The 22,414-nt window shown below is 35.1% G+C and overlaps 2 protein-coding genes across 2 annotated transcripts in view; both read right to left on the reverse strand.

Annotated features, from left to right (window-relative positions):
* The window catches only part of LOC124539782, a 57,851-nt gene that overhangs the window by 18,492 nt on the left and 16,945 nt on the right, over positions 1-22,414 (reverse strand). The gene's annotated exons all lie outside the window — the stretch shown is intronic.
* Positions 564-21,448, reverse strand: LOC124539783 (plipastatin synthase subunit B-like). The gene is made up of 16 exons (XM_047117135.1): positions 21,320-21,448; positions 20,719-20,866; positions 18,519-18,652; positions 17,866-18,042; positions 17,138-17,364; positions 16,654-16,930; positions 16,084-16,254; positions 15,788-15,946; positions 15,252-15,391; positions 13,020-13,110; positions 11,434-11,646; positions 10,949-11,090; positions 10,050-10,192; positions 6,842-6,988; positions 6,303-6,460; positions 564-729 (listed from the first exon to the last, which is right to left on the reverse strand). Exons 1-16 carry the CDS (start codon positions 21,438-21,440, stop codon positions 589-591), a joined length of 2,589 nt encoding a protein of 862 aa, XP_046973091.1. The 5' UTR covers positions 21,441-21,448; the 3' UTR covers positions 564-588.

Raw genomic sequence — 22,414 nt, forward strand, 5'->3', positions numbered from 1 at the left:
AAGTGACGGGTCTGTCAGACCCACCAGGCACCCGAAGGGTTAAACATATATTACATTAATATAATTATGTTTTAATTTCAATCATAATGACCAAAATTTACATGGATTATTTATTCTATCGTAAAAATTAAACTAAACTAAACTAAGACATAACAATTTATCACAATTTTGAGGTTTTGTATTTTATTTAATAACATATTAAAATTGTGTTCATGCAACTGGTATTGAAGCAGATCTATTTAGTGAAAGACTGAAGGTAAACTGAGTTCGTCATTATTATAGCTTATAACAAAGAATACATTTTTAGTGCAGCTTAAAAATAATTTTTTTTGAGTGTTGCCATTGGTATTGTCAGTTGAAATAGTTTGTTATTGGAAATAAATTCGAGGCAAGTTCCGTGTTAAATTAAATTAAACATAATGGTAAACAACTGGGTAAATATTATTATTTATAGCACTACGTTTGTTAAAAGGTTTAATATAATTTTTTTGAGAAAAATATATGTTTCATCTAAGATATTTAAAAAACAAAATCTGGAATGACTAATTCAATGGTTATAAAATTTGTAATTCCAATGAATACTTTTGCTTATTCTACCGGTTTCCAGCAAACGACAGCACGCATGTCGTCGGGGGCTTTTCCGAAGGTCCTTTCTCCGTTTGAATCCACGTACTGGTTTATTTGGTAATCCAGTAGTGTCTGGAAGCCAAGAACGTCAGTACCTAATTGCTGTAATAAATAAATACAATTTTGATTTAAAACATAATTCAAAATTTAGAGAGTTCGAAATTTAAATTTAAAAATGAGTGTCGCGTGCGCATTCATAGATGATGCACGTGCATACGATTACTGAGCGGCGTGTATTCCGTGATTCGTAAAAAATGTCGAACACATTAAAGTGTGTTAGTTGTAACATCGTAATTGACGAATTGTTATCTTATGTCCAAAATAAATTGTCGATCATGGATGAAGAAAGCCTAGTTAGAATTTGTGTGTCGACCTTTGATAGTGAGCAAATAAAAACGTCAAAATCGTTATTATTCGAATCCATTCCCTCCGATAGACGCAAACCCACCCGGAAAGGACAAGGAAAAGAGGATCGTACTATGTACGATATAATTAACGTCTTCAAAGTTACGGACAGTGAAATTATGCCGATATTTGTGGCAAGAAATCTGGAAAAACTACCCCCAATTACATTTGACCACCTAGATGTTTCTGAACTTTTGAAAAAGATTGTGTTACTTCAAGAGGAAGTAAAGTGTATAAAGAGTACATATGCTACAGTTGAGTTGTTAAAAAATATTCGTAAAGAATTTCTAAATACAAAATCGTCGTCTGTGTCCTTTCAAAGTGACACAAATACGAAAAGAAGTAAGGAACCAATAAATACATACGAATCAAAACAATTCGAGTCTCAACAATGTGTAAGCGCGTTACCTGTTGAATCTGAAAACGGATCAAGTTGCTTTAACAGTGTTGAACACCGGCGCTTGTGACGTATTACAAAATGTAGATGCACCGTGCATCAAACAAAAGATGTGTTCGTCACTCGAGATAAGAAACCGGTCTGACAATCACTTGTTAGATGAGCGGTGTAAACAAACAACTGCAGATATTACGAAAACTAGTTCCGTGCAAGTGCAAGAAAATAATGAACAAGGTTGGACCCAGGTCAAATATAAAAGTCGTTATAATTTGAAAAGTCGCTTGTCAGGAACAATGGGAAAAGCAAATGAGGGCGAAGGAAACTTTCGTTCGGCGGACAGAAATGTTCCTATTTTTATAACGAACGTACATAAAAGTACCACAGAGAGTGATATCGTTAATTACGTTATGAGAAAAACGCAAGTATCCGTCAAACTTGAAAAAATAAATATAAAAAGGCAGACTATGCATGATGCTTATAATTTTTTTGTGCCTCAATCGAAAATACAAATATTTCTTGACGATAAACTATGGCCTCAAGGGGTAATATTTCGAAGGTTTATACACTTTAAGCCCAAGTTTTCTCCAGAATCAGTACGTAAGGATAACGGCTCGATAAATAACCATAAATGAATATTAATACTTGTAACTTGATAACTTTTAATTGTAAAAACGTTAAACGTTCAATAGATAGTATAAGAAATCTGTGCCGGAGCGCTGATATAATTGCACTACAGGAGACCTGGCTTCTATCTAATGAGATGGACTACTTGGACACCATTAGTGATGAATTTAGCGCTACGGGCGTATCTGGAATGGACTCAACAGAGTGTTTGCTACGTGGAAGGCCGTATGGAGGAGTGGCTATTTTATGGCGTAAAAATAAATTTAGTGATGTGTCCGTTATACAGTGTAATAACTCGCGCGTGTGTGCGGTAAAAATAGCAGTAAGTAATAAGTGCATATTGGTGATGAGTGTTTATATGCCGACCGACGATGTACACAATTTGGTTGACTTTACGGATTGCCTTAGTTCGGTGAGTGCTATTATAGACAATAGTAATTTAGAATATTGTTATGTTTTAGGAGATTTTAATGCACACCCCAGTGAACGTTTCTTTAAAGAACTAAAACATTTTTGTGATGATCAGGAGTGGTCATGTATTGATACGGACTTATTGGGTAGTAAGTCAGATACGCATACGTTTGTGAGTGACATTCATGGGCCCAAGAGATGGTTGGACCACTGTCTAGTAACTAAAGCAGCCGTGTCCTCTGTAGTACACTCTTTTGTGAGATACGACGTGCTCTGGTCTGATCATTTCCCATTAGTTGTTTTGTGTAATATTGATTGTATTCAAACAAAAATGCCAAATAATTATAGAAAAACAAATCGAGTTGCGTGGGGTGTAAGAAATCAGGAACAGGTACAATCCTATAGTAAAAAATGTCATGACAGATTGCAAATTATTGATTTCCCAGACGACTTCGTAAATTGTTGCAATAAGACATGTGTTGATAACAGTCACAAACGTACTATAGACAAATTGTATAATTCCATTGTAACCGCATTATGTGAGTCTTCCATTGAAACTAATTGTAGTAATCATTATACAAAGCGTAAGAAGGTGATCGGCTGGAATATGCATGTGGGAAGTGCACATTGTGAACAGTGCAAAGTGGTGTCAAGATAATGAGACCCAAATTAAAATGGATATTCTGGCTTCACATCATTCCAAGAGTGATTTTAAGTCCTTTTGGAAACATACAAATAAATTAAAAGGAAAACCTAGCCTCCCTGTGTGTATTGGTGGCGTTAATGATATGAAGCAGATAGCTGACGGTTTTGTGCAGCAGTTTAGTATAAAGTCGCCATTGGGTCCTTCTAAATTGGTGATCAGTGTTGACACACAGAAAGACCTGGTAACTAAAATTACTGCCAATAACATAGCACAGGTAATAAGTAAAATGAAAAAGGGAAAATCACCAGGTCATGATGGTATCAGCATTGAACATCTCAGGTTTGCTGGACTTCACTTATCACGAGTACTAGCTATGCTTTTCTCGTTCTGTTTGAACCATACCTACATGCCGAGGGATATGATAAAAACTATAGTGGTACCGATACCTAAAAATAAGACTGGGGATATGGCAGACAAAGCCAACTACAGACCTCTTGCCACTATTATATCAAAGGTATTTGACAGCGTGATTGACACCCATCTCAACAGATGTATAAGCGTCCACGATAACCAATTTGGATTCCTTCCAGAATTATCTACGGAGACTGCAATATTGAGTGTCAAACACGCGGTGAAATACTACTCGGATCGCCGAACATCTGTATACGCATGCTTTCTTGATTTGAGCCGGGCCTTTGACTTGGTGTCCTACGACATCTTGTGGAAAAAGTTGGAAGAGTTAAATTTTCCTACGGAACTAACCAGTATTCTCAAATATTGGTATGGACACCAAGTCAACAAAGTAATGTGGGCGGGCACACATTCCGCGCCTTATGGGTTGGAGTGCGGGGTGAGACAGGGGGGGTTGTGCTCTCCCACGCTCTTTAACCTATATATGTTAATGACCTTATTGGCGCGCTCAGCAGTATGCATGTTGGGTGTCATATTGACGGTACGTGTCTTAATAACATAAGCTACGCCGATGACATGGTATTGCTGAGCGCATCAATTTGTGGACTTAAAAAACTTATGGCCACTTGTGAGCAATACGCCAAAAGTCATGGTTTAGTTTACAATGTGAAAAAGAGTGTCGTCATGGTCTTTGGGGCGAGAGGTCAAAACCCAGAAGAAGTACCGCCGGTTAAAATTAATAATATACCCCTTGCCAGGGTTTATCAATTTAAATACCTTAGGCATGTTTTGACTCCTGGCCTCAAAGATGATGATGACATTGATAGGGAGCGAAGAGCGTGCACGTGCCTCGAGGGAGGTCAAGCTTACCCTATTTAAAGCATACTGCACCTCTTTCTACACGTGTAGTCTGTGGGCTCATTTTACTCAAAAAGCTTACAACGCTCTTCGCATCCAATACAATAACGCATTTAGAATTTTCATGGGGTTGCCCCGCTACTGCAGCGCGTCTGGGATGTTTGCAGAAGCTCGTTCGGACTGCTTTTATGCTGTCATGCGAAAGCGATGTGCATCCTTGGTTCGCAGGGTGCGTGCTAGCTCCAACAGTATCCTGCGTATGATAGCTGGTAGACTAGATTGTACATTTATCAACAATTGTTGTAAGATCTCGGCTGGACCTGTTGTCTACAGCTAGTAGTTGTGATAAGGAGTACACTACTAACATAGTTATTAAGAAAAATTTGTAACTAACACTATGAGCCCCTCTAAGTCTCAGGCCATTATTATTGGCAGCCAGAGTTTGGTTTCGAGAGTGGTTTGGTCTGATTTACCTAAAATAAAATTTAATAATGCCGTAATACCTTATAGTCCAACTGTTAAAAATCTAGGTATACATTTAGATAATACTCTATCGTGGAACTGCCATATTAAAGAACTAAGTCGGAAAACTATTCTCTCCGTTCCGTTAAATCTCTACAGCGTCTGCGTTATTTCCTTCCTATTCCAACCAAAATTATGTTAGCACAATCTTTACTCCTATCTATTCTCGATTACGCTGACGCAAGCTATCTTAATTTAACCGAGGACCAACTAAACAAACTTGAGCGACTCCAAAATATTGCTATACGTTTCATATTTGGCTTGCGCAAATATGACCATGTATCCAACTTTCGATCTAAACTCAAGTGGTTATGTATTCGCTTTCGCCGGAATCTGCATGTTCTCTCGCTTCTTTATTGCGTCTTGTTTAATGTTAATGCCCCGACTTATTTAAAGGAAAATTTGAGTTCCTAGGACTACATAATAAAGGGTTAAGATCGGCTGAAAATCTGACATTGAGGATACCTGTGCATAACACAAATTTTTTTAAAATGTCCTTTACGTACAGGCTATCCAACTGTGGAATGCTTTACCTATTAACATTAAGCAAGCGCAAACGCTATTGTCTTTTAAGAGGTTGGTAAAAGAGCACTATCTGGCTATGGAAACTTAGTCACTATATGGTCTTGTATAGTTTTTATGTTTTATTTGTTAATTTTATTCTGTTTCCTTTTTTTATTTACTCTGACTTATTTAAAATCTTGTGTTTACATAATTAAATTTGAGACGACTTATATATTATTATATTCATTTATATTTATATGTGTAATTGTTCATTTATTTTATTAGTATATATATTTATGTATATATGTATGTATGTTTATTTATATACGTATTATTGTATATATAAGGCACCACCTACCTTTTCGCTGCACAATTTCCCCAAATCAAAGGTTGTCTGGCAGAAATCGCTACTTAGCGATAAGACCGCCTTTTTGTACATTTTAATTTTTTTTTTTTCTTCCATGTAAAGTTTATTGTTTGTGGTGTACAATAAAGTATATTCTATCTATCTATCTATCTATGAGTCATTGATATTTGAAATAAATTATTATTATTATTATTACGCTAGCCACTCTAACATTATGACGTCATATCGATAGTACAAATCGGCTTTGAATGACATCATTTTCATAGAAATGGAAAATGAAAATAATATTAATTTTAATAAAAAGTAGTTCGTAAAGTTAGTGACAGATAAAAATATAATAATAATATGCATGTGAGTTTTGTTAAATAGAAATTCTGCCACAAGTGTATTTCACCAATCCGCATTGGAACAGCGTGGTGGAATATGTTACAAACCTTCTTCTCAAAGGGAGAAGAAGGCACTAACTCAGCTGTGGGAAATTTACAGGCCGTTGTTGTTGTTATTGTTGTATGCACGTGAGTGGTGCTGACCTGGGTGAGCGGGCTGGTGTTGGTGGTGAACACCCCGCGGAAGCGGCGCTCGCGCGCGACGCGCTCGGTGCCGAGTTCCAGCGCGTAGATAGCGGACACGTTCTCACGCGCCGACAGCTCCGCGCCCGTCGCCGTCATGGACGAGCGCAGGATCGTGCCTGGGGAACACTTGCTATGAGCACCAACGACATCCTCATCATCGTCCATTGCTGGACGCATTATGTGTCTTGTAGCACGAGGATAATTAGTCATTCATGGACATAACATGTCGATTGCTGGACGGCTAGATATAGACTAGATGATTATGTATCTCGTAGCAGCCGGGTGAGTCGCTTGACTTCAGCAAATTTTCAATTGTCAGCACCCATTTTGGGTATGACATTACAGTACCTAGCGTAAGGTTCTTCTCATATTTATTGTGCGATCGACCGAGAAATGTAGTCTAGTGTCCCGGTTGGACGTTATAAAATATGGCAATCAATTTACTAATATCGATAATTTTTCAGAACAAAGGATTATATATAACGAGTCAATCTTACCCTTTCCTTCAGGCAGCATGGTGTCCCTGACCGAGCCCTCGACGTATTCGAGGAAGGTCATTATCTTGGCGAGTCCACCGCTAAGTTCGATGTGGGGTGCATCGCGCGCGTCAAAGTTCAGCGCGACCGCTACTGGTTTGCCGGACTCTATGGACAAATAATAATATTGATTGTGTAATTTTTTATTCAAAATCAAAATCAAAATCAAAATCAAAGTCAAAGTCAAAGTCAAAGTCAAAGTCAAAGTCAAAGTCAAAGTCAAAGTCAAAGTCAAAGTCAAAGTCAAAGTCAAAGTCAAAGTCAAAGTCAAAGTCAAAGTCAAAGTCAAAGTCAAAGTCAAAGTCAAAGTCAAAGTCAAAGTCAAAGTCAAAGTCAAAGTCAAAGTCAAAGTCAAAGTCAAAGTCAAAGTCAAAGTCAAAATCAAAATCAAAATCAAAATCAAAATCAAAATCAAAATCAAAATCAAAATCAAAATCAAAATCAAAATCAAAATCAAAATCAAAATCAAAATCAAAATCAAAATCAAAATCAAAATCAAAATCAAAATCAAAATCAAAATCAAAATCAAAATCAAAATCAAAATCAAAATCAAAATCAAAATCAATCATTGTATGTGCACTAGGAGTAATAATAAAATAATAGGATAAGCTTATAACGCCAAGTTTCCGACTCCGCAAAGTCAATAAATCTTTCTTGGGGCATGGTATGCATTTTTATAATAAAATTCCGCAGACATTTTTAACTTTGCCGTCTCGTAAATTCAAATCGTTTATAAAAAAAATACATTGGTAAAAAAGGCGTATTATTTGATACAAGATTTTGTAGACGATAAAAAAGCGTGAAATTAATACCTGTTGACTTCCAGGCAGGATATATTAATTTAAATAATTGTATTAACTAACATGACTGTATTTTTTTAATGTTGAAAAAGAGTAACTACTGAGTTTCTTGCCGGTTCTTTTCGGTAGAATCTACTTTCCGAACCGGCGGTAGCTTCACTTAATTGTAAAATGACGATTCAAAAGTCCTTATAAAAGCCTACTTGAATAAAGTTTATTTTGATTTTGATTTTTTTGAAAATTAAAATCAAAATCAAACTTGAAACTTGGCATTATAAGCTTATCCTTACTTCTAGTGCATATATAATGATTATCACTGATTTTATCAAAGTGATCAATGTTACTGTGAATATACATGATGTTGTTGTAAATATATTGTGACGCAACAGTGAGTATTCCTACTCTGTTAAAGACATCCCGAAGAGAGTCTCTAGCTCCAAGCTTATAAATAAACCGGATTGCTCTCTTTTGTAAAATAAAGACAGATTCAATATCTGCAGCGTTACCCCAAAGTAATATGCCATATGACATAATACTGTGAAAATAACCAAAATAAACTAAATAAACTAAACGAGCGGTATCAATATCAGTTAGTTGTCTTACTTTTATCGCGTATGCTGCGGAGCTGAGTCTTCCTGTTAAGGACGACAAATGGGGACTCCACTGAAGTCTGGAATCCAATTCTATTCCTAAGAACACCGTATTATCGGCTACATCAAGCCGGCCACCGCTTAAAGATATATTATGATTTTGCTTTCTAACGTTGAGTAGGGTAAAAACTACACATTTTGTTTCTTGAGTATTCAAATCCAAATTATTTACTGTAAACCAATCTTGTATCTGTGATAATGCACCGTTTACATCGTCATGGTCAGTTTTTTTCCTGTCAACCTTAAAAATCAGTGAAGTATCGTCAGCAAACAATACTATATCACAAATACCCTTAACAAAGAAAGGAAGGTCATTTATATATACTAGAAATACAAACACCCATTTTTAACGTAGATCCAGTAGACTTTATTCCATTAATGAAAACTTGCAGGATTCTTTGACTTAAGTATGAAGCAATGAGATCAAGAGCCCTACCTCTAACGCCGTAATATTTGGGCTTATAAAGAAGCGTCTCGTGCTCCACACAATCAAATGCTTTAGATAAATCACAGAATACTCCAATAGCATTCTGTGATTTCTCCCAAGCATCGTAAATATGCTTAAGAAGCGCAATTCCCGCATCAGTTGTTGATCGACCTCTTGTAAAACCAAATTGCTCACTATGAAAAATGGCATTTGTACCAAAATGGATAAGAAGTTGATTTAAAACAAATTTTTCGAAAATTTTACTTAAAGATGGGAGTATTGAAATGGGCCTGTAATTACTGGGATCGCTCCTATTTCCATTCTTAAAAAGTGGTAAGACTTTACTACATTTTAACAAGTTAGAAAATGAACCCGTGTCCAAACTCTTGTTAAAAATTACTGCTATATACGGAGCAATATCGTGTATGAAGTTATTTATGAATTTTACCTAAATGTCCCATATGTCGTTAGTTTTTGTAATATTGAGTGTTTTGAATACTTTTATAACATCTATTGCAGAAACTGTTTCAAAAGATAAATCAATAACGCATTTAGAAACATTATTATTTAATAATCTAGCTGCATCTAATGTAGATGATTTTAAATGAGATTGTTATTTTATTAGGTATGCTATCAAAAAATATTTCAAATAAATTTGCCACTTCCTACCTTTAATATGATTGGTATACTGTCCTTTTTAGGTTTTCCACTAACACTTTCAATAATGTCCCAAGTGGCATTTATTCTATTATCGGAAGTCAAAATTTTGTTCTTTATGTATAAAAACTTAGCATAAGTACATAATTAAATACTAATTTAAATGGTTAGCATTTTTAAGATACACTGTTAATTTATCTACATCGTGGGAGATGCACAATGCGTTGGATTGCTTGCATCCTTCTCCTACACATTTAAGGCAATACAGGCTTAACATATACGCTGCGGCATCACTTTTTTTATTTTTCCATTCCTGTGGTTCGGGGCTTATTAGACCCCGTAAGGCTTAGGAAACTAAAACTCGATGAGATGTAATGAGATAATTGATCGAATTTTATTTCTTCAAAGAGACCTCGTATTAAAGTAGATACACCATAGTATTCTGTTTTCCATAGGCATCATGTAAATATATTTATCACTTTCCTACCATTTATCAAATACACGTTACGGCCTCCGCACGGCAGAGAAATCTATTTTTTTCTTAGCCGCACCGCAAGGGAGACACATACGAGGCGTATAGACCTCAGTAAGCATTGAGAGGGTCAAGTAAGACTGCTTTGTCTAAGAGCACTCACCGTCTTCCAGCACGAGGCTGAGGCCGGCGGCGAGGAGCGGGTCCCAGCACGCGCCGACGCACAGCGCGTAGTCGCCGCGCGAGATCTCGTGTCTGACGAACTGCTCCAGTTCTGCCTTTTCGTAGAACGACGATACTATCATCCTGGCAACGAAAAAATTCAATCAAATTATGCGTCTATATTTAAATAGACTCATACCAGTATTATAAAATCTTCTGATCTAATATGATTACTCCTATTTTAAAATAAATGTTAGAACTTTCCTCCTGGCAAAAAAAAAAAAGTTTATATATGGTATTTACGCTAGTTGAGTGCGAAATATTGTGTCAATTTCACTTTTAAATGAGATGTCGGAAAGTGATATAAAGGATACAATCATCAAAATAGCGTATTGCTTTAAGAAAGTTTTGACATTACACGACTAAATATTCTTTGGGATAAAAAATAAACCTTTTCGAAAAAGAAGTACCTACATAGTACAAACAGATCAGTATGTATTGATTCTACGCATGAATAGATGCGTGATTTTTCACTTGTAATTCCTAATTTAACTCTAATTGAGGCTGTCATTGACCTCTTAATACGGTAATTGACATTTGACAATGTTCGTGAATTAGACAATTTCAACAATAGCATGTTCGTCGTTTCTATGTTCTATTACGCACAATATATATGATTTCCTTGTCTTTTTAATGTAATAAGAATAATTATTTAGCTGTATTGTTTAAAAAAATGTTATTCAAATTGTTTTATTTTATCGAGCAAAGTAACAGCTCTCTATATGAGGTCAGAATAAAGATCGTTTAAAGACTAAATTCTAAGAGCAGGCGCAAGAGATGTTAACGACAAATCTTCTAAAAACTACTTATGGAATTTTTATGATTACAAGGTCTACTCACTCGATAACTCGTTCCTTGTGTTCGTTCCTCATGGGCCGGATCGTGAACTGCTTTCCTTCGCCATCCCGTGAGCTGTCAGCGTCGGTCGTCAGGTGGGACAGAACTTCGCCTAAGTTGTTCGCTTCTAGGAAGTCGCTTATTTCTGTTGGGAAATTTAGGAGTATATTTGATATGTAGTTTGCCAAAATAAGTAGGTATTTGTAGAACTTAAGAAGCAACAAAATCGTAGGAAAAATTTAAAATTTAGATCGATGAAATGGTCAGAAAGTACATGTGGAAATTTATATTATTTCCGAGACATTTTAATATGTATTTTTAGATTATCGTAAACTGTACTTTTGAGCAACCATCTTTTGAATTCTCCAGTGATTGTATTAGGAAGAAAATAAAATTTTGCTACATGTATATACACTCTAAGCCTCCTCTCCTCCAGATAAGAGAAGGTATTTTTCCGCGGGAAACTTAGAAGGTCATACTGTACTGACCGATGAAATATCCCTTGTCTCTTAGTCTCGTTATCGTGTATATCGAATTGAGGGAATTCCCTCCCAACTCATAGAAGTCAGCTCTTTTGGATATGGCGCCTCGTGCAGCTCTGCCGAGGACCTCGCCCACGGTCTCGAACAACACCCTTGCTACTTCCATGTCGTTTGGATTAACTCCTGTGTAGTCTATTTCAAGAGGAATTGACGTATCATCTGAAATTGGTACTTTAGCATTAAAAAATGCCATGACTATTTATAGTCTGTAATATACGCTAAAAATAAAAATATATAGAGTTCTTGAAATTGAAAAAAACGGTATTGTACACAACTTTTAAATAAAAAATAAAATTTTAGTTCCAACTTTGTCTTTTCCCAATTTAAAGAAAAACGATTAATTACTTCGAAATTACTGAAATGAAACAATGTTGTATGAATATCTACCTAATTATGTCTGTATCAATGTATACCTGACTATATTATTTAAGTAAAGAATTTCAAACATATAATGTGTGGTCGGAAAAAAATAAGAGCATTTGCAGTGTGCCTCAGTTTTTAAATTCCGAAAATACTTATGACCTGTTAATCCTCATTAACATTAAACATCTCGATTGTATAAGGTTGAAAAGTATAATAATGCGTATCTAAATTGGGAAGTGAAGGAGTCATCCCAATTTCAATTATGTTTATTTCAAAATTATATTTATTTGATTTGTTTAGAGTCTGTAAAATCTGGTTAAGCTTGGACGTATAGTTATAAAAATACAATCGATCGCAACAATACAACGAAATAAGAACAATTGTTATTCTAATCATCGTTCATAAAATAATTAAAGTTAATTGTTAAATTATCAAAATTAATTGATGTTAAGCATAAATTATTATAGAGGTTAAGATTTATTACTTTATTTTGAGATTTTCTTTAAATTTATAGCGCATACAATAAAATCGTAATTGCAGAATTTCTTGTAGGTAGTTTATAGAATACATTTATTCAGTTGGTGCATTTTATTCTACACCTTATTGAAAATGACTATTTAATTGTAGTGCTACTTGCACAAAAACTGAATATTTACGTTTTTGGTTATGCCAATTTTTTATCTAAAAATTATTCCTTAAACATTTTCACAGTAAATACCTATTTCGTTAAAACGATTGTGAAATATCTAAAATATCGTAAATTTCACATGGGTATATATATATATATATTTTGCTTATTACAACTGTTTGTTGTTGCTTACATACAAAAATAATAATATCCCTATCCTGAATTCTATATAATTTGAAACTTAATTGTATTCTGCTAAATATTTTAAAGCATACTGGACGTTTTATTATTTTCTTTGCATTAAGTATGTACATGTGTAATATATCAACTTTTAATCTATATAATTCAAATTTAAAAGCAGTTAATTGGTATCGTGATAGGCCAAATTACGTTTTTTGGAAAATAATAATAGAAAGAGTTCTTGTAAAGTTGAGATATCTCTGAAAAACTGACAGTACATTTTTGTATGGGATATTCAAGGTGTCACAAGGTCGTCTGTCAGGCGAGTATCTATTTTGAGGTATGATATAAATCAACTCACCCTTATTGTTCGTGTTCTCGTACATTTTAAGCAGCCCCTGACGATCGACTTTGCCGTTGACAAGGAGAGGGATCTTTTCTATGACGATCACCTGAAATTGATTTTCATGTTTAGACTATTTTTGTTTCACTAAACAAGCAGACATTCCACCCGATGGTGACTCGCTTTTAAATATCTCCATCATATGAGGACTTAGAATGCATCCTGCATACTTTACGTTGCGAATTATCTCTTAGAAACTAACTTAGGAAAAGTTACACGAATAGATCATTTCAATACTATTTAGACGAATTAAACCTAAGGATCAAATCTACAGAAGTTCCATTAAGTTTTGGGATAGTTATTTTATAATTCACATCCCATAATGAGGAGGCTTTGACAAATATTGGGCTACTTATACGTCGTTAATAACATTTTTGAAAATAAATTCTGGTTCTCAACTGAATAAGAGGATCGGTAAGCCTTTCTCCAGGAACGTTGTCAGTATCAAAAAGATCACAACACAAAGCTTATGCGATCGATTGTTATTTGTAAAAAGAAACTTTCCTAAAAGTAAATTACTATCATGCGCAATTAGGGTGCCAGGTCCTCAGACGCAAAAGCCGGAGAGACCTGTGAGTTTGTCCTGACATTTGGGTAAAAAATCCGGACATTTTTTTTTGTCCATTTTTTTATAAAAAGTGTAAAACTAATTTTTTTTGTCATATAACATTCGGTCGAAAAATCAGGGCGCCTCACGTTTTTGAAAAATTTTGGTGTTACTTAATAAATATTGAAATCCGGGATTTTCTGATTGCATTTTAATAAAACAAAAGCAAAGTCAAGCTAATATTTCTTTATTATAAATCAGTCTCTAACTCTCTTAATCATCAGTCGTTATATTATAACAAAACAAAAATTATTTTCTTACTTAACATTATCAAAATTAAACATAACAACAAAAATAAATCAACGTAACGTAAGCGAAACAAAACATATATCTTCTCCTTTATTTAAACAAAACAAAACATAACTTCTCCTTTATTTAAACTGCCATGAAAATCTTTGCATGACATGTGTTTTAAATTATACTCTACAATTAAAATTTTGGAAATTGTGTCAACGTTTAGCTTGTTTCTTTGTTTGGTCCACTGCTGGCCAATCCAAGAGAACACTCTCTCAACATTTGCATTGTGGCCAGGAATCGAAAAATAAAATTGACATAATGTCAAAAATTCTGAAAAGCTTTCTTCAGAATTCATCATTCTCTTTATTATTATTTAAAAAGCTTTTCAGGTTTTGCAGTTGATATACCAAGTTTCTAATACTATAAGTATCAGAAACCTGGTTCCATTCAGGAACATCTTTTAAAGACATCCATGAAAAATGTTTTGTCTCTTTGTATAAGTTTTCAGTCCATGACTGTAAATATTCTACTGCGATTATGTACATGCTTTTAATATTTTCTCTGAAAGCAGTCACTTTTTTAGAATTCTTGTCGTTGTCATTAAATTTACGCAAAATAGATTGCACTTTTAGTTGACAAAAATCTTGTTCTATTCTTGCATTTAAGCCGTTCACTATCTCAGAACAGTTATCCAATACCTCATTTACAGAAACATCAGCCTTCTCTGTACTTTTGATGTAGTTTTGATAAATGGCCATGAAATGATGAACAGCCCAAAAATGATTAATGTTCTGGATGCTTTATTTTCATTTTTCTGGAAATATGACTTAAGCCGGTCATACATCTGTAAAATCCTTTCAATCGCTGGGAACAAACTCAGCCAGCGCGTCTTTGAAATTTGAATGATAAAGCATTTTTTGAAAATGAACGTCTTATTTAGAGCTAATCCTTTTCAGTTCTTCAGTACGCACTGCGAAAGTCGCAAAATGGTTGTGAAGCTGCATTACAATGCTTTCGAAGCACAATGGCAACGAATCTATAGCCCTGTGCACTGAATTATTCAAAATATGTAGTTGAGACAATGGAATTCTGGATCCTGTTTACTTACAGTGTAATCCGACATAGACCTAAGGTCTAGTAAGTCTAGTAGGATCTAGTCTAGTCTAACATGGCTTTCTGACTTTCTAATCAAAGACAATGAGATTAAAACAAATTCACTACTTGTTATCAAATGTCTTATACATCTATAACTAAATTCTCGATTCAAATTGATTCAAAAATTTATGTTCACCAGTCAAGTTGTTACCTTCTACTTAAATTAGTAAAGGTTACCTCTAAAAACTTACCTGTGGTATCATATAGTTTGTGAGTGAGTTTTTCAAAGTGGATTCGATATGATGTTCGGACAGTCCTGCATCCGGTTTCACGGTCACGAAAGCCAATATCTCAGGGTTGCCAGATGTTAATCCGTAACAGAGGACTACAGCTGTTGAAGAAGTTATAGATGAATTAATATTTAAAGAGGAGCATTAGAAAAACAATGCTGTTCTTTTTTCAAATATGAAATCCCTTAGTAAGGCTTTCTGCACACAATATTGGAAAGGTACCTCATCATCATATAATCTATCACCTAACAATTATACATAGTATCGTTGTGTCTCGGCTTGAAAGGTGAGTAAGTCAGTAGAAAGACAATAGGCAAAACTCAGGTATCAAGTTTGGTGGTCTGGTTATCTAAGAAATGGTGAAACTTTTATACAGTTCCAATGTCAATAGGCAGTGGTGTATTTAACACCTTATCCGTTCACCTACCTATGTCAAAAGAAATGGTAACAAACACGTATAACTGACTACTAATGACTTTAGTATAACAATAAGTTACCTTTGTCAACACCCTGGATGGCGCTGACAGCGCGCTCGACTTCCTGAAGGTCCACTCTATGTCCTCTGATCTTTACTTGTGAGTCTGTTCTGCCAGCGAACAAGATGACACCCTTGTGAAGGATACCGAAGTCTCCAGTGCGGTAAAGTCGGCCAAAGTCTATAGTACAAAAATGTAGGGTAGAATAAAATTTTTGATTTGCAGTATTATTTACTGTTTTGATGTGAATTGCAAATTTGTTATTCTTTAGTCAACAAATGTCTTTAATGAATCGGTTTAGTAATATTTAGACCTACCAGGATGTGCAGCATATGGGTTGTCACAGAATTTATCAGTTCCCTGTACTTCCCCCACGTAGCCTTTCGCGAGGTTTCTTCCCGAAACCCAAACTTCACCCGGTTCTTCATCTCTTGACGGATTCATTTCTTCATCCAGGAGATAAACAGCACAGTTATCAAGGGGAGCACCTGGTAAAAATGAAATAAATGAAATCAAATTGTTAGAATAATTTTAAATCACATCTAGGTACATAAGTAAAATGTTTATATAAACGCCCTTTTCCCAATAATCGAAATTATTGTACCCTTTTCCCAAATTTATTTTACAATCAGTACTCTGCCCAAAGTTTGCCTGGAAGAGATCGTTGTTTTAGCGAATATGCCGCCTGTTGCATTAATGCCACTTTAAATATTAATCCTTAGGTTTAATGTATCATTGAGTATTGGTGCAATAAAACATAAATAAATAAAAGCTTTTTCAATGACACCAAAACAAAATTTGTCCAAAAGATAAACCTTGTTACAAAACAGTATATTTAGTCTTTTACACCTGTATCTTTACTACTTACTATAATAATATCAACAAACCTATCGGTATAGTCGGGAACATGTCCAATTGACCAGCTTTCTTCAGAACATAGTATGTTACGTCCCCCATTACTTCCGTACTTCCATAAAAGTTAGCAAGTTTGTAGTCGTTCTGATCGCCAAAGTATTGGAAGAACTGTGAAGCGAGCTCCTTGCTCAGAGTTTCTCCTGAGCACACCCAGAGCTTGAGATGCTGTAGGGGTCTTTCAGAGAGGTTCAGAGACAAGTACATGAGAATCGAACGAAGAAGTGTCGGTACGAGAACTAGACGTTGAATCTGAAATACACATAAAAATTGTAATGTTTAGTTGACGAAGTTTGAAATGCAGAATAAATAAGTATTTAGACAACTAGGGGCCCCACTGTGGCGGACAAAAAACCTGAATAAATTATATACGTTGTTTTATAATATATAGTGATTATAAATAAAGACTAAAATGATATTAACCTGAAAAATATTATATTAGCCTAAAATATTATTTACCTGATATTCAACAAAAACTCGCACCAACTTCTGGGGATCTCTGGTCGTCTCCCTTGACAGTATCAGCAGTGATCGTCCGTGCAACAGCGGTCCCCATATCTCGCATACGGAATCCACAAACGTCAAGGCCGTCTTCCAAACGCAAACCGATTCAGTGTCTGCATACGGAAATGTTCGAAACTGCCACCAGAGACGGTTGCAGATTGCCGAATAGGGCAGTCGAACTCCTATAAGCAAATTAATTACGTAATTAGTATTAATAGAACTTAAGAATTGAACTGCTGTTGACAGATAGAGAGGACTATGCTCCAATAACTGACGATATATTGTCTTTTAAATTATGGTTTAGAGGGAAAAGTTGACCCAATTATCATCAACGAAATAATAGTAACCACAAAAGTTGTTTTTCCAGCTGGAAAAGTTGAGTCTCGGCTATATTATAGTAGAGAACTATAATATGCATGTATTATATATTTTTATCTCTCTCTAGAATAAAGTAACGAAGAGGGTTTTGAACATATTCCTCCACGCTGTTCCAATGCCGGTTGGTGGAATGCACATGTGGCAGAATTTCGATGAAATTAGACACATGTAGGTTTCCTCACGATGTTTTCCTTCGCAGCCGAGCACGAGATGTATTGTAAACACAAATTAAGCACAAATATATAGTGGTGCTTGTCTGGGTTTGAAACCGAAATCATCGTCAAAAATAAAAACAATATTCTTACCTTTTGGTATTCCAGTACTTCCAGATGTGTAGAGAACAATAGCGATGGAGTCTGCATCAGTTTGAACCAATATTTCATCTTCATTTGGTCTGTCAACTGGTAACGCACTAGCTTCTAGCGACAACTTCTCAAAAGAGACCGCTGGTACTCCGCTACCAGCAAACATTGAGGGATTGGCTGGAAAATATCATTCAATATATTCCAAAATCTAAATATATATAACTCAAAGGTGACTGACATAGTGATCTATCAACGCAGAGTCCAAACTACTAGACGGATCAATTAGATGTTATAAGGTAGGCATCCGCTAAGTAAGATTTTGGCAAATTCTACCCTTAAGGGGATAAAATATCGGATGAAAGTTTGTATAAATCCATCTTGAATTTTCGACTGTTTGACTTGAAATTAAAGATTGGACCTACTATGGCCCCTAATTTTATCCCCGAAAATATATGTCTATGTATATATAAGATACTTCATGAAAGGACATAGGCTAATTTTTGCCTTAAACATGACAACCAATACTCTAAAACACGAGCGAAGCCCCAAGCGACTACTAGTGTATTTATAGCTATAGCTACTTATATTCATCTCATAGCTTTTGTTGATCAACAGATTTTTCTCAACTAAAATCGAACGGTGTGAAAGTTTACCTGTATCGTCATAAATAATAAGAGATGGTTCGGCGTCTTTTAAGATGTGTGATATCCTTCCCTGAGGGAAGCTTGGTTCCATCGGCACATATGAGGCTCCTGCTTTCCAAATCGCAAGGAGAGCTATGACGGTACTGAAAGCAACATTTAATCATTACTTATGTGATAAAGCAGGTGAGCGTGTGTAATCAGAAGATTATTGTAATATGTCAATATTAATTATGGTACTCTTAAGACACTTTGGATGTAAGGCTTGATTGATCTTGGTCATGGCAGTTGCGCTCAAGTATCTGCGCAATATATGGTGTTTTCTTTGTACTTTTGATCTATTTGCTTTGATTCTAAGGTGACTGGAAGGACCACATTCATGAACAACTTTACGTGTTTTCCGATTAAAAAAAAAACTCCAGCCCACTCGGATGTGCATCGTAACACACAGTAACCATGAATATAAAAAGAAAAAAAATCAATATATTGTTTAACTATTTCAAGCTTAATGCAATTAAGATCATTTTGTACAGTCAGAGTAAGAAAACCTTCGTCAATTTTCAAATTCATTCCTTTATCAAATCCTAAACTCTTAGTACCTTTCGAATCTAAACATCAAATCATTGCGAAGCAATATGTCATTCTCGATCGGTAAAGCAGATTATCGCTCATACTGAGCACACGAAAGTAGATCTTAAGGTGACGAACCTTTATTTACCCCCTCTGTACATTTCGATAACTTATCGTGTACATCATGTCATGTTTATTATTTGGTATGCAGAAAATTAACACTCATTCAGTTTGTCTTTTTTTGGTATAGGTTGGCGGACGAGCATATGGGCCACCTGATGGTAAGTGGTGGACAAAGACGCAGTAAGAAATATTAACTATTCCTTACTTCTTCAATGTGCCACCAACCTTGGGAACTAAGATGTTATGTCCCTTGTGCCTGTAGTTACACTGTCTCGCCCTTCAAACCGGAACACAACAACACTGAGTATTGTTATTTGGCGGTACAATAACTGATGAGTGGGTGGTACCTACCCAGACGTTCTTGCACAAAGCCCACAAAGACAACCAAGTAAAATGTCTGATACATTTTTAACGTCACCTAGAAATAGTATTCGTAATTAAGTAAATAGTCGTAATTTTTCATTTCCGTAATCGTCGTACGTTTATTTCGATCAAAATATTCTGCCTATCGTGTTTAAATGATACTAAAATGAATTATATTTTGGGATATTACATATTACATATAATTTGTTACAATTAATTTAATTAATTGAAGATTGAAGAGTGTTAGAAGGAATGTTATTTAGACGATCAACGATTGTAGGACCAAATCAAATCAAATATCCATAAGGTTTCTCCATTGAGTCATAATATATCCAGTTTTATAATATTATGCATTTTAACACTATCTACATGCACTTTCAATAGATCGGTGGCGCTTAAATTTGTTTTTATAAGTGTTTAAAATCAATGTATCGATTATATATAACACACATTTACAAGATTTATTATATCCGTAGAGATTTATCTGCGATACAAGAAACATAGATAAAGTATGTATTTGAATTATAATTTTTGATTTATTAATACTCAAAAAATGATTTATTTTCATCCTTTTACTATTAGCGTTACATTTGAGACCCTTAAAATATCAGATACTATATTTTTTAAATTAGTGACACGTGAAACATGTAAATAATCGTTTTTTTTTTTTTAATTTACATGAAACGTCAAATTCGACCAAAAAATCAATAACAATTTTGTTTTCAACTTCCCTATCTCCATAGACGTGTCTCGTATATTTGGTGTATAGAACTATTCACAGAAGGAGGCGCGCCCACTTAATTTAATTTATTATAATCATCGTGCTATGAGTGAGTGACAGGATGTCTTAGTGTGCGTGAGTCGACTAACAGTAGAGACAGCAAAAAAATCAATATAGAATATATTTTATTAAACGATAATTCATTTAAAGGGAACCGGCACGCCTTCGTAGAGAATCGATGTATAACATTGTATTATTTTGATCAATTTAAGTATTTTTGTTTTTAATTTCAGTTCTTTGTATAAAATTTGAACAAAATTTTCCAAACGCTTCCTAAGCGATCTGGATACTTCTTCGCAACCAGTGCCAGTTATAATTTATAAAATAAATTGCATATTGATTTTCTTGTCATTAAAGTATTCAACAATTACTCACTTGTGTGTTGGCTGCATGCATACAGCGATCACGTAGTCTTGATCCCTGTTTGGTCCGGTGGGCCGCGCATGCGCAGCGATCGCACGCGCCATGGCATTCGTACGCCCTTCTAGCTCTGCGTAGCTCATGCGTACATTGCATGTTTCATCTACAAAAACATTGTAAATTAGTAGTCTTATAAAAAAAAACTTATTCAATTAGGCTTTTACGAGCAGTTTTGAATCATTTAATAACTATATTTAGTGAAGCTACCACCAGTTCGGAAATTAGATTCCATTGAGAAGAACCGGCACGAAACTCAGTTTTTACTCTTTTAACATTTAACTTATAGTTATGTCAGTCAACTGACACAACTACAATTATATATGTATGTTATATATATCCTGTCTGGATTTGTATTTTATATATTTGTTGTTGCTTTTTTCCGACATGTTTAAAAATTGTCATTCTATATCAACTTACATTCCTTAAGAATCCAACCGTCTATTAGCGGAAATACGAGCAAATAGACGGATATACACGTACGAAGTCCTTCCCCCTATAATTCGTGCCTAAATGAGTTATAAATAATTGTAAATGAAGTATAGTTATAATCACACACCGTAGTATATAAGGGCCGTCCTTTCAGTGGCGCCCATGTGTTCCAGGTGTTGGGTGAGCGGCGCCGCCGGCAGCGGGACCCGTTTGCCTGTCACCACTGACATCCGTGGTAGGGAACCCATTGTTTATCTGAAACAAACAAACAACCGTCATTAACACTATAGGTATGTATATCAAATAAAATATAAATAAATATCAAAAAAAAAATTAAATTAACATGTTTATTTTCATTACTAAAGTTATTAATATCGGGATATTTACCATGTTTTTTTTCATTTTTCACGAGACTCTCGTGAACATGACATTCGTATAGATAATGTCGAAATATCGAGCTCCACCGAATAAAAATAAAAAACATGGTAAATATACCGGGATTAATAACTTTAGTATCAAAAACAAAATGCCCGGAGACAACCAGACATTTTGGATAAAATGGTTGTAGTCGGGAAAATCGAAGGCAAGAGATCACGCCGTCGTCTTCCTACACGCTGGTCCGACCAGATTCAAAATATAACGGCACTCAATATTCCGACTGCCCTGAGAATAGCCCTTATGTAATAATCTTATACTCGAATCAGAACTGTTACAAATAAACGGTATTCTCTCGGTATGTACGGACCGCCCTTAGCGTAATCGATAAAGCGATGATTGCCGGTTTAAACCCAGGCAAGCACCACTATATATGTATATGTGCTTAATTTGTGTTTATAGTTCATCTCGTGCTCGGCGGTGAAGGAAAACATCGTGAGGAAACCTGCATGTGTCTAATTTCACTGAAAATTTTGCCACTTATGCATTCCACCAACCCGCATTGGAACAGCGTGGTGGAATATGTTCCAAACCCTCTCCTTAATGGAAGAGGAGGCCTTATCTCAGTAGTGGGAAATGTACAGGCTGTTACTTTACTTTACTTTTTTACTTTTATGCGAAGTTCAAGACTTAAGCGCATTCAAACAAACAAATAATTCAGCTTTTTATAGGTATAGTATAACCTCGTTAATTCTAACCTAGATAAGTTGAAAACCTTCAAATCTCCTTCCATTACTCGAAATATCAAAACTCTTCTGAGTTGAAATAATCAGTGAGTCCATTCAAG

Source organism: Vanessa cardui, chromosome 23 (genome assembly GCF_905220365.1).
Source record: "Vanessa cardui chromosome 23, ilVanCard2.1, whole genome shotgun sequence".
Lineage (NCBI taxonomy): Eukaryota > Metazoa > Arthropoda > Insecta > Lepidoptera > Nymphalidae > Vanessa > Vanessa cardui.